This window comes from Drosophila persimilis, unplaced genomic scaffold (assembly GCF_003286085.1).
Source record: "Drosophila persimilis strain 14011-0111.01,24,50 unplaced genomic scaffold, DperRS2 tig00000622-arrow-arrow-pilon, whole genome shotgun sequence".
Taxonomy (NCBI): Eukaryota; Metazoa; Arthropoda; class Insecta; order Diptera; family Drosophilidae; genus Drosophila; species Drosophila persimilis.
This window is the reverse complement of record NW_020825326.1, coordinates 1817347-1830098: the sequence shown is the minus strand read 5'-3', so window position 1 is coordinate 1830098 and position 12752 is coordinate 1817347. Positions and strand designations below refer to the sequence as shown.

The 12752-nt window shown below is 47.2% G+C and overlaps 1 protein-coding gene across 4 annotated transcripts; it reads left to right on the top strand.

Annotated features, from left to right (window-relative positions):
- The first annotated feature begins 266 nt into the window (after positions 1–266).
- Positions 267–12051, top strand: LOC6600101 (ubiquitin carboxyl-terminal hydrolase Usp2). Of its 4 annotated transcripts, XM_026990811.1 has the most exons (10): positions 267–541; positions 607–1203; positions 4474–5460; positions 9508–9706; positions 10163–10309; positions 10386–10599; positions 10671–10993; positions 11060–11209; positions 11277–11355; positions 11428–12051. In XM_026990811.1, the coding sequence occupies exons 2-10, from the start codon at positions 757–759 to the stop codon at positions 11498–11500; spliced, it is 2619 nt and encodes an 872-aa protein (XP_026846612.1). In that variant the 5' UTR covers positions 267–541; positions 607–756; the 3' UTR covers positions 11501–12051. The 4 variants fall into 4 exon arrangements, with proteins under 4 accessions (XP_026846612.1, XP_026846614.1, XP_026846613.1 ...); XM_026990813.1 differs by lacking the exon at positions 4474–5460; XM_026990812.1 differs by lacking the exon at positions 267–541 and having other exon boundaries at positions 1142–1203; positions 4794–5460.
- The last annotated feature ends 701 nt before the right edge of the window (positions 12052–12752 follow it).

Sequence of the window (12752 nt, the reverse complement as noted above, 5' to 3'; positions counted from 1 at the left end):
TCTAATGCGTATGTATGCGTGCTTGTACGTGTGATGCTTATGGCAACGATCAATTTTTGTGAATTCTATACGGTTTGACTATTGGAGCTTAAAATTAATCGTGAAAAGCAAAACGAAAATGTTCGTATGCCAATTTTGCAACTAAATATACATATTACAATACAATAGCCCAAAAGATGCGGAAAACATGAATAAATAAACATATACACGAAAAAAAAACTAAAAACACTTTACTCATACACTTTTTTGGTTCTGCTCATCTAAAGACACTTTTGCTGTGAGCGCTTGACCAAAGTGTCTCTCTAAGTTGTTATTGTGAGACACGATCGTGTGTCGGGCTCACCCGAAAACCCGAAACACATAACACAAGTGAAGAGACAAAAAGTGTACGAGTCGTACACAGTCGCCTCTTCAGCTTCACTGGTCACAGCTATCCGGATCCTCAGATGTAGCACTTAAGCAGCATTCAAGTCGATTGGACAAATACAAAGGAATCGAATGCGAACGAAATACAAATAGTCTGGAAAACTGAATAGACAAGGTTGGTAAGGGGGGTCTACTTCCTTTGTTCAGGATTGATCAGTTCTTAATTGGTTTTTTTTTCAGCGACAGTAAAACGCGTGGAACCACCAAACATCAAATCAGCCACCGCCACCTTCAAAAAAGCAGCCAAGCAACGACGGCACGCACGGTCTGAGGAGCCCAGCCCAATTGCGGTTAGATCGGATCACTGCTGCTGCTGCTGCTGCTACTAATATGCGTGTCATCGCGCCGCGTGGATCATCAACGTCAGCGGCGGGCAGCGGCAGTCTTTACGGCACATCGTCGTCGACCAGCGGCGGCAACGGCGCCGGCAACAGCAGTTCCGGCTCCGGTGCTACAGGCAGCGCTTCAGGTGGGGCCACCACCAACGGTTATTCACGCTGCAACACATACTACGATCGCGGCAGCAGTCTCTCAAAGTTTCTGCCTCCGTCCGGCGGCTCAGTCTCGTCCACAGGCTACAGCAGCGCCAGCAGCTGCTATCCCAGCTCGTACTTGGCCGCGTCCTATGCGCCGCGTTCTACCTTGCACCGGAACAGCGTTGGATCCACATCAGCGTCTTACCTAAGTGGAGGGTCGGTCTCGAGCCCGTCCTATCGCATTAGTTCAGCGTATTTGAGCGGATCCACCTATGATTCACCTTCTTACGGCAGATATGGAGTGAGTTGATACGTAGGCTAAGCTAAATATATGGATTTGATCCCTCCACACCCCCTCCAACTATCCCCGAACGGATCCTTGAATTGTGATCGGTTACTTTTGGGGTTTAATGTTCCATCGGTAGCTGATCTATCGGTTCCCCTCTAGATATAGGCACACATTTGTATCTGCTCGCACCACAATTGTCCCTGTCGCACACCATTCATTTGTATCTATCCCCTTCACTATATCTCATGATGTCCATAAGATTTAGCCTAACCAAATTCGTGTGCCCGTGAGCATGCGGAGAGCTTACACGCAAGTCACCGATTTGTATTTAAGTCGTAGTCTTAAAGTACAGGCTCAATGATTAGAACACTCTCAAGATTAAGCTCCACAGTAAACAGTAGTGCTTGAAATAGAAAATCCCCTTTAAAGCGCCCGCACACAATGGTGAAAAGAAACATTTCTAAAAGCTCCAAGAAAAAAAAAAAAAAACCTCACCGATGCTAGTGCGGACACGGAGCTTTGAAATATTACCTCAGACAAGATAAGCTCTGCTTTATTTGATCGATGCATCATTTGATCAGCTAAAAGTGTGTCGGATATCTACCATCAATATTGCGCAACGAGCCGCTATGTGGTTATCCGATTGGCACCAAATCTTTGTAAGTATTCAAAAACTTGTAATTACACAAACTTTTGGTTAGACCCCCTTAAAAAAACAAAAAATTATTTTATTTTTATTAAAAAAACTTGAGTTTGGTTTAGATTGCTGATCCGTGATTCCGTCAAATGAGTCGATGGTGACTAAAAAAAGGCTCCGATTTACGGCTACGGCCTAACCGTAGGCCTACCTTACTTCCAGTGGATGCTGAGGCTTAACCGTGAAGGCTTCAGTGACTGAAAAATTTAAGATTTCGTTTCAAGCTCTACATTATAAGCCTAAAAATGGTGGTCCTTTGGTGTTGGACAATATATTATCATATATTGGGGTGACATATGTACAATGGTTGTGGAAATAATCAAACAGTCGGGGATTCAAGCTACACAGTTCAATGGTAGACAATCTGGTAGTCTGCGACAGAGGTGCAAATAATACACCAATATGTAACTGAGATCGCCCGAAATGTTGAAAGAAGGCTCCATAATAGACGCTCCATATAACATATAAGAGTAATCTCGTATTGAGGTATGGATCTGCCACAGAAGCTAACAAAATATACCAGCGGCTCTAGGTTTCCTACAGTAAAAGCTCCAATATTAAAACCTATTATTTCAAACGCTTTAAAGGCAAGAAGCGCGCCTCATTGTCTCATCTCATTTCTGTTGCTTTTTCATAATTTACGTGTGTGTTTTTCATGACTATATGAATACAAGTATGTACGTACATCAATGCATATGTACATCGATAGATATGTATATTTATAGCTTCAAATATAGTCTATATATCTGAATGTATCTATGTATGTACCTATGCATATAGCCCGCTTTCGGTTATTGGCATTGCCTACCTCAAAGAGTCATCCAAACCATGGTGTATTGATACAAGGTGAGGCATTACCGGATAGCGCTCTCAAGATTGCAGTGCCCGCGAACATATGTAGATCGCGGGGCTAAGCGGTAGATCGGGAATGCCTCATTTTGGTCCTTGATCCAGGACTATGATCTCATTCGAACAGACACACTCAGCTACACCCCCATGTCGCATATATGATGTGTATATATGAACAACCACACCCTAGTTTTGTGGTGATGCTCTTCCCCCTTAGCACCCTTTAGTGTAGCCCTTTGGCAGTTTTCGGTGGCATTTCGAAGTTTCATTTTGGACGTTTTTCTTTTGCTGATTGTCGTTTTTATGTTGTTTGTGATGTGTATTTTGTCATTGCAACAACGAACCACCAACCCACCACAGTCCACGAATCACACGCCCACCTATACCAACCACCCACCCATCAGCCCAGCCAAGCCATCCCATTTCACAACACGCCGACACACACGACAATGCAGCACTCTAACATATGTACATGCGATAATACACAGATGCCGATACAGATGCAGAGCCACTGCTCAAGGTATACTAATCTAAGGTAAGGCCGCTTGAGAGGTAGTATCATGTAGTATGCCAAAAAAGTATGCTACGTGGAGAGCCGGATGGGGCTTACCTGATAATTAGTATACCTTGAGACAGAGTAAAGGCAATGGAATGCGTTGTGTGCTCTTGTGGGTGTGTGTGAGTGCGTGCTCGAGAGCGAGTGGAGCCGAACCGACCCGAGCGAACCACTTGTTGGCACCGATCCAACACCAACGAGAGCAAGGGAAACAGCAGCAACTGTGTCATCCCCTTAAACTTGCTGTAAATTAAATTCGCAATGAGGTTAATGGAATAGCATTGTCGGCATATACATATGTACATACATATCTATGTCGGTTGTGCAGTTTTGTCCGTCTGTCAATGCGTGTATTCACGCTGCTTGTCATCATTTTCTCGAATGTTTAGCTGATGTATGTATGTATGCACGCATGTATCAAAGAAAGATCACGATTTTCATATAAAAATCGATCAGGCCTATCATCATTTTAACTTTTCGCCAATTCTTCTGAAATGGTACTAGTCACAAGACCATCCCGTTTAGAAAGTTCTGATCTTTAGAGCTGTCATAGGAGCAAAAATATACACACATATACATACTATGTACATATGTACCTAACATTAAAATTTGAAATTGGGGAAAAAGATAAGGGTGAGGGTGCGGCATCCCCTTATAGCGTGGGCACCTTGTTGCCTCACGTTCAGTCGCGAATCATCGTCATTGGGCTTTGGCCAAGCTATTGAACCCCCTCTCCCTCACTGGCAGATAGTGTATGGGTGTACCGGGTGTATTTGCATAGTCGTATCGTAGCGACTATATAGCATAATTTTGTGCCTTTAATTTCATTTATTTTTTCAAAATTTTCTTACGTTTTCGAATGTTATTTCCGTCTTCATTCTGTACAAATCAGTCATAAAACTCATCATTGATGTTTCTTTTATTTTGTTTTCTGTTACTTTTGAAATTGGTTTATGTTGCGACACCATGAAACATGAACAAACTTGTTCACCGTTACCGTTAACGTTATCGTTACCGTTACTGCTACCTGCTACGTTCCCAAAACCAAAAACCACCACCGATTGTTGCCATCTCGCTCATTTAAAATCGACACACTTGTAAATGTTTCGCCAACCACCAACGCCAACCACCAAATCAAAACAACAACAAAACAAAATTCGAATTCAAATTCGAATAAAAGTTGCCGCGCAAGACAACAAAAGGATCCGTATCCGGATCTGGATCCGCCACCAATGGCGAGAGCGGATTGAAAAAGAACGACTATGGACTGCGGCGCGAGGCTAAGAAGCCGCCAACAAGTGGCGGTGGCAATGGCAATGGCAGTGCCAGTAGCAGCAGCTACAGCGAGAGCGCCATTAGCAACGGCCATTCGAAACGCCTGTCCAGCTCATCCTCATCACCATCCCTAGCACGTTTAGTGGCCACCTCGGGGCTGGACATGTACGAAAAGTACAGTCCGGCCAACTATAAACCCAACAGTGAACCATCGTCACGTTCTAGATCGGGGCTCAGTGAGACGCCGTCGGGCGATGTGGACGGCAACGGTAATGGCAATGACACGACCACCTGCACGGTCACCCTGGACCGCTCGCGGACCAGTCGCTACAGCCGGCTCTACAGCAATAACAGTGACGCCACCGACTCCACGCCATCCACCAGCACCGGGACAAGCACGAGCACAACATCCTCATCGCGGCTGGGACAGCGCAACGGGTCGGGCCGGTTCACGTTGAGTAGCAGCAACAGCAGCGGGGACGTGCCCACGGCCACCTTCACACTCAGAAGCAACAGAACGCGGCGCAGCATTGCGGATGCATCGTCGGCAAGGGATACAGAAGCAGCAGCAGCAGCCGCAGCTACAGTAGCCGCAGTAGGATCAGTAGCATCTCATACAGCGCCTCCACCACCGCCGCCGCCACCTCCACCGTCAGCCTTAAAATCAATCAATGGTCATGGGGCGGACAGCAATGGACTGGACACGAAGCTCAATGGCCTGTCCTTGCTGTCGACATCGCCGAAGAGGAACGCAATCTACGAAAGTCGTAGTGGGAGTAGCGTGAGAGCCACTCTTGATACGACAGATGATGCGGGACCGGACGTGGAGGATGCGAACAATGGCGATGTGAGCGCGACAGCTACATTCAAGTTAACGGAAGCCGGCAGCAAGGTAAAATATCGATATGTACGACGCGGCGACAGACAGCGCTGCCAAGACTGCCCAGAGTGCCCGACTAATCGCATGACCTGCCAACCCGATATACCCTGATTAAGCGACTATTGATAGCAGCCTAACCAGCCCACCCTCTAACCCTGAAATTTGATTGCCGAAATTCGTATGTGTGTGTGAATGCCGCAGGCTCCGCTTTGCCAAAAACACTCGCCACAATCCAATCCAATCCAATCAAATCAATCCCCACATTGCGCCACTCACCCTCCAGCAATCAATCGCCCAGCCATTGCTTGCACCGATACATGATTCTGTTACTGATACTGATATATGTACATGCGTTATTTCTTTTGGTATCATTTCATTTCATTTGATTGAGTTTGAATTGAAAATTGATCTCTCTGTGCTCTCTGTATTTGTGCCTAGGCCGCCGCCATTTAATCCAATTTACATTTCTATGTATTTTTAGCTTAACTCTTGCAGATTGCGCCCCTTCTAACTCACTTAACCAAAGCAAAGCAAAGACAAAACCAAAGCAAACTCCCAACTCAACTAAACTAAACTCTAAACTCAACTAATCGAACTACCGAGTACCGAAGCACAACAATAACTATAATCTCTGAATCGCTGACTAACCCCGACCCACGACCAGTTCAGTCCCAGCCCCACCCCCTATCCCCAACTGCCCCAGCAATCGCTAGAGACACTACATGACTAGGACTAGGCGAACCCCCATTGGCTAGGAGAACTCTCCTTCCGCCTCCCCTTTTTATTCTCGCCCAAAAAAAACTACAGCAAAAATAAGCAAACAAAAAAAAAAACAAAAAAAAACACTGCCCCCAGCATATAGGGATCAGTATGTAAAAAAAAAAAAACAAAGCAGTTCGTGACTTTAAAAATCATCAAAATTTGAATCCCTTTCGGCCAGACCTCAGTTAAAACTCAACTATCAAACGAACAAAAATATACTACAAGCAAACATTAACTGAAAATCGGAACTAGCAAAAAAAACACCAGTCTAGGCAGATTGGACAAGGATCTGGAAGTGAAGGGAGAATCCAGATTGTGCAAACGACTGTCAGCTGATGTTGAATGATGTTAGACGTTAAGAAGAACAGAGGTTTCCACAAGACTCCATCATCCAGACTGCAACGCGGAGGTGAGCCAGCAGTAGTAGCAGTAGCAGCCCCTTCCGCAGCAGCAGCGGCAGGTGCATCTACAGTAGCTGCATCCCATCCGGGAGCAGGAAAGGCAGCAACCGCCACTGGTACCACATCAGTGGCATCCGGCAAAGGAGCAGGCGGCTCCAAGCGAGGCATCCATAATAGCACGGCACGGGGCCGGGAGGGTAAATCGAAATACTCCACCGGACCAGGAATCCCAACCGGAGGAGGTGCTTCAGTGGGAGTGGGCAAGGGGCAAGGTAAACACGGCTCATCATCAGCAGCAGGAGCGGCAGGAGGAGGAGGTGGCCGCTCAGTGACGACGGGAACAGCGGGCGGAAATCCCGTGCGGACGGCCAATCAGCGCTACTTCCTCGTGCCCAGCTTTAAGGACCCCACATTCCTCAAGGAAGAGTGCGAGCTGGCCCATGCCCAGGTGACGGGTGCTGGTGCGGGCAAGTCCAAAGCCACCCACGGCAAGCAGCGCTGTAGGGTGGGTGAGGATAACAAAAACAATAATAACCAGCACAGCAGTCATAACAGCCACCAGAACCACAACAACCACAGCAGCCACAAGGCACAGGGCCATGTGGCAGGTGGTGGACTAGGACCACAAGGAGCATTGAATGACATGCCGCGTCCGCCGATGTTCAATGGCAATCAACCGGCGGCAGGAGCAGCAGCGACGACGACGACGACGTCGAGCTACAACAGAAGCACCATTAACGGTCCCGTCCACAAGCACGGCAGCATCAGGGCCTCTAGCACCCAGGAGCAACAGCTAACGGCGGGACAGAAGGCGCTGCAGGCAGCCACAGCCTCACACACGGGAAGGACCCTTGGCAAGCTGAAGCCACTGACCTTTGGCAGCGGCTCCAATAACAATAACAACAGCAACAATAACAACAGTAGCAACACTAACAGTACCAACAACCACAGCAACCACAACCAATATCAGAACCACGGCTACACCAGCCACACGATCATGAACGGACACAATAATAACAACAGCAACCACAGCAGCAGTGTCAACGGCAGCAACAACAACATGCAGCGTGGACAGAAACTGAAGCAGCAGCCACAACAGAAGCAGGAGGCGCAACATCAGCTGCACCAACAGCTGCAAGACGATGACATCAGCTACATAGACAGCGACGATACACCTCTGCCCTCCACATCGGGAGCAGCAGCAGCTAAAGTAGCAGCTGGTTCTGGTGGAGCAAGAGCAGGAGCCGGAGCAGGAGCGGCTACAGCTGCAGCTGCAGCTGAAGCTACATCTACAGCTGCAGCCAATCAAAGCGATCCCATGTTCAGGAACGTTGGCCACAAGCGTCCTAGGTCCACGATAATCACATCCCACTCCAACTTTGCCGCCAGCTTGGAGAAGTTCAACAACCCGAAGCTAGTCAATGGAACACCTTCGGGAACAGGGAGGACAACTGAGGCAGGCGGTGGCCAACCACAATCCGTGCTATCCAGCAATGCACGTTGGTATGGCATCGATTCAGTTAGCATTAAAGCCTCGATTGAAAAATTCAACAATCTCAGCTGCCAGAAGCAGCGTCAGGGGCAACATTCGGGCAAGGAGACGACAACTGGCTACTCCACGTCTCCCGCCGGAGGAGCCAGAGGAGCCATGCCACGAAGTACTCACATAGCGCAGACCTCGTCCATCGGGAGCAGTGGAAATCTGCAGCAGCATCGCTACAGCGGCGACCTGGATAATGTTCGTTTATCGGCGGGCCATAGCAGCTCCCTAACGCGGGCCGCCTACCGAACCACGGCCCCCATGAACTGTGTCGTCGCTCCGTTGCCGCGAGCAGTGCAGCCCGTCCTAGTGGCGTTCAATCCACAGGTAAACGACTCTAAGACACAATCAACCACTGCAGCGGCCACAACAACACTAGCTACAACCACATCCGCCACATCAGCCACATCGGGCACTGTTTCCGCTTCCGCCTCCGGTTCGTCGTCTTCCGTCTCCACAGCCACGGGCACGGTCACGGTCACAGTCACGGGCTCGGCGGCAGCCAGCGATAGTGTAAGTCGTCCTCTGGCAAGGCTCCTCCAAGGTGCACTCCCAGTGTACTCCCAGTGCACTACACAGGGCAATGCAGTCGAGTACAGTACAGTTCTGTTCAGTTTATATTACTCTCTCTCTCTCTCTCTCGTTCTCTCAATATTTCTAAATATCTCGCATTTCCGTTTACTTTGTATACTTTGTTCTCGTTTTCCTTAAGCGGGCTAGATTAGTTAATCCAAAATTGTTGTCGCTAGAAATATGAACATTCAAAAATATGCATTTTATTCATCATCCTTCGCCGATCGCGCTCGGTTGCACGCCACTCTATTACGCCCTAGTACTCCCCATCCTCGCCTCCCTTCCTGTTTGTTTTAATTACATATTGTGTTGTCTCTTTATTTTACGTTACCTTTGTTAGTTGTTATTTGTTTTTGTTCGCTCGCTGTCTCTTGTTGTCCCTGTCGCACTTGCAACGTTTTGTGTTCAATTTGTTATTGTATTTCGTTTTTAAGCCCCCGCATGATACAGAACTCACCACAAAAACACATGCATACTCACCACATATCAGATATCACATAACACAGCTCCGCACCTCCTCTCCTATCCTCTCATCCTCCCATGAGCATTATATTATTGTTATCGTTTACTCTTCTAACTGCTCGATTGCTAACTGTGCTTTGATTATAATTATCGATTACTAATCGAGTCGCATCGATTGCCAACTGTCGGAGAACGCAGCTGCTCTCCTGCTCTGAACAGCTGGCCCCCTCCGGACAGTTGCCAATCGACGGGATTTCGGACACACACTGATATCAGTCGAACTTATATCGCCATCGAATCTCTTTGTTGTAAAAAACGTAGGCCAGGAACGTCGTCAGCACACGGAACGTCCTGCCGCCCGTGTCGCCAACACCCAGCCGCTACTGGGAACGGGACAGCAGCAACACCACCAGTCGCCAGTACTCCTCTTCCAACTCCTCAGCTCTGAGCGGCAGCAGCAAGTACAACACCGACGAGGGCTACCGGAGCTCGGCGACGCAGCGCGAAGAGAAATCGGAAGGTGAGTAAGTCGACAGGCGTGCCCTCAACTGGCCTGGCCTGCCCTGCCCTGCCCTGTCCTGAATGGAGTGAAGTTAGGTTTGTCGGATCGGAACAGAGAGGAGGCTGCGAGTTTTGGGGAACGTGGAAACAAAACAAATCAGGAAAACAGCAGCCGAGCCCCGATATTCATTTAAATTTCGAGTTAAAAATTTTTGCTAACAAAAACGAGAAACGAGGCAGGAGACTCTGCGGGAAGAGCGGGAATCGTCGCTAAGCCAAGAGCTAAGACTTAAATCAGAAGAGGAACGGGTTGGTGGATTCGTTGGCACTCGCGAATGACATTGCTGAAGCGCCTCTGGAGCCAACAACATTCCGATGTATCCGAATTGGGGAGTGCCACACGCCGTTGCCGGCCGGGCGCAATATCACTACCAAGTATCATTAATCTATCCCGTTTCCGAATGCTATTCCACAGGTCTGTGCGGCCTGAGAAACATCGGCAACACCTGTTTCATGAACTCGGTCATCCAGTGCCTGAGCCACACGACTGAGCTAACCCGCTTTCTGCGCACACACCATGGCTCGCGCTCGTCCGCCACCAAAGATCAGCTAATACTCTTCGGTAGGTCGCGTCTAATCATACAATACGATACGATCATAAGCTTATGCCACTGCTGCCCTTGCTGCCATTTCTGCAGAATTTGCCAAACTCATACAGGAGATGTGGACATCAAGCGTGCACACCGTAACCCCCATGGACCTCAAGCGGGCCTTCTCTGCCAAGCATCGCATGTACAGCGACTACAATCAGCAGGATGCGCAGGAGTTCCTGCGCTTCTTCCTCGATTCGCTGCACTCGGCCCTCAACTCGGGCATCAAGGGCGAGACCCTCAATATTGACGATAATCTCAGGTGGGTTTTTCTCACGGCCTCCCGATCCCCCACCGCCAATGGCTATGCTAATCACTATCCCCCATCTGCAGTGACAATAAGAAGGCCGATCTAACCTGGGAGTGGTATACTCGGCATGAGAACTCCTTGGTACGCGATCTCTTTGTGGGACAGCTGAAGAGCACTCTGAAGTGCACAACATGCGGCAACACGAGCGTGACCTTCGATCCATTCTGGGACTTGAGCGTGCCGCTACCCTCCTCATCGCGCTGCAAGCTAGAGGCCTGTCTGGATCTTTTCATTCGCGAGGAGATTCTAGATGGCGACGAGATGCCCACATGCTCTAAATGCAAGACGCGCCGAAAATGTACCAAGAGCTTCACCATTCAGCGTTTCCCCAAATATCTTGTCATACGTCAGTCAAAAAAACATCATAAGGATTGTAGATGAGAAAAGTCTAATATGTGTGTCCCGATTTCAGATCTGAAACGCTTCTCGGAAACGCGCTGGAGCAAGCTGTCGAACATTGTCGAGTTCCCCACTGCTGACCGCGACCTCAATATGGCCTCCTATGGCGCAAACTCAAACTCAAATGTGCATTACTCTCTCTACGCGATATCGAATCATATGGGTGAGTGGCAGAGAGTCGGAGCGTATCAGTGCATAGCTCATATTCATATATCTTCATATATCTGCAGGATCAACTGCTGGAGGTCATTATACGGCCCTTTGCAAGCATCCAGTTTCTCGCAAGTGGCACGAGTTCAATGACAACATGTAAGTGCAGCCGATCTCCAGCTTTACTCCAGCCCGCCGTGTAACTTCTGTCCTTTTCTCTCTTCTCCACAGTGTGAGCGATTCCGTTTCCGAAAACTTTCTCGTTTCATCCAGTGCTTATATACTTTTCTACGAGCGTACGTAAGGCTCAGTTCTCAGTCCAAAAGGAGTCCTTGATCTGTGTGGGGTGGCTTCTGGGCAGGGACAGGCAGGGGACAACTACAACGACAACAGCAAACAGATCAGCTCAAGGAGGGAACAGGGACAGCTTCAAACCCACTCCCAGGGCAACAAACAGGAACACCAGTAGAAACGCTTCGTAGAATTGCAAATGAACAGATTTATTTTATATCAAAAACAAAATATTGCAAGATCAACGCCCAGCTGAAAAAAACAGACCCCAAGAACACAAGAAAAAAATTTCGGAAAAAGTTTAATTGAAAAAGAAGAAATCAAAAGAAAAAGCAGCGAGCCTGTACCCGGTCCCCGGTCCCCGACATTTAGTGTATATAAAAATCCTGAACTTCGTGGCCTGAAAAGCGGTAGAAAACTAAAAATTTGATTCAACAACATACAAAGAATTTTTGCAAATACATAAATAAGTTTCGGCAAACTTATCCCCTGTGCAGAGAACTCTTAAGCAAATGCTGCTCCTTTAAAACAAAATTAAAAAATTAAATTAAGTCCACACATCCACTACTCAGTGTTTCGATATTTCTTTATTATATATATGCATGTGTGAGTGTTTCTAAATTCGATAATTTGGACTTAATTATTGGTTTGCCAGGAGAGGTCGATGTGTCCATGTGGTTGTGTGTAAAAAAAAGGACAAAAACTAAAAAATAATAATTTAAAAAGAAAGAGAAACAAGAAACAAGAAACACCAAAACTTACAGCGAAAGCGAAGTGAAAACTAGTTCTATATTTAAAATTCGTCTTTCGTGTGCAATATATTTCATCTAGATAAAGAGCAACAACACCAATACTACTTAACGATAATCGCGATTAACGATAACGATAACGATAACTGATAGCTGGAAAGGAGGTAATCGCCATCGCACCATAAAAAATCACTTGAAAACAAACTAAACACTAACTTAAATTAAATTAAAGCTACGAGCTACAAACGGCTTTTTAGAGACTAAGATGAAACCCCACAAATAAAAGAACTAACATAATTGAACCATAAAAAGGAGATGACGAACACAGAAGGGAAACAACGCAAAGTGAAGCTGAATGCTGCATTGTGAAAACGTACTTATGATAAATGCTAAATATTAGTCAAATTAAACAAAAACCAAACGAAAGAACAGAAACAATTACACGTGTAAAGAAGGCAAGAGAGAGAAAATGTGAAAGCGATATACGAGAAGAACACCAAACACCAAACAAGTTCC

Coding starts and splice junctions, on each gene's coding strand:
- LOC6600101 (XM_026990811.1), top strand. CDS start 757: ATGCGTGTCATCGCGCCGCGTGGATCATCAACGTCAGCGGCGGGCAGC. Junction 1,204..4,473: donor CTTCTTACGGCAGATATGGA/GTGAGTTGATAC, acceptor TTCGAATAAAAG/TTGCCGCGCAAGACAACAAA. Junction 10,310..10,385: donor AGATCAGCTAATACTCTTCG/GTAGGTCGCGTC, acceptor CCATTTCTGCAG/AATTTGCCAAACTCATACAG.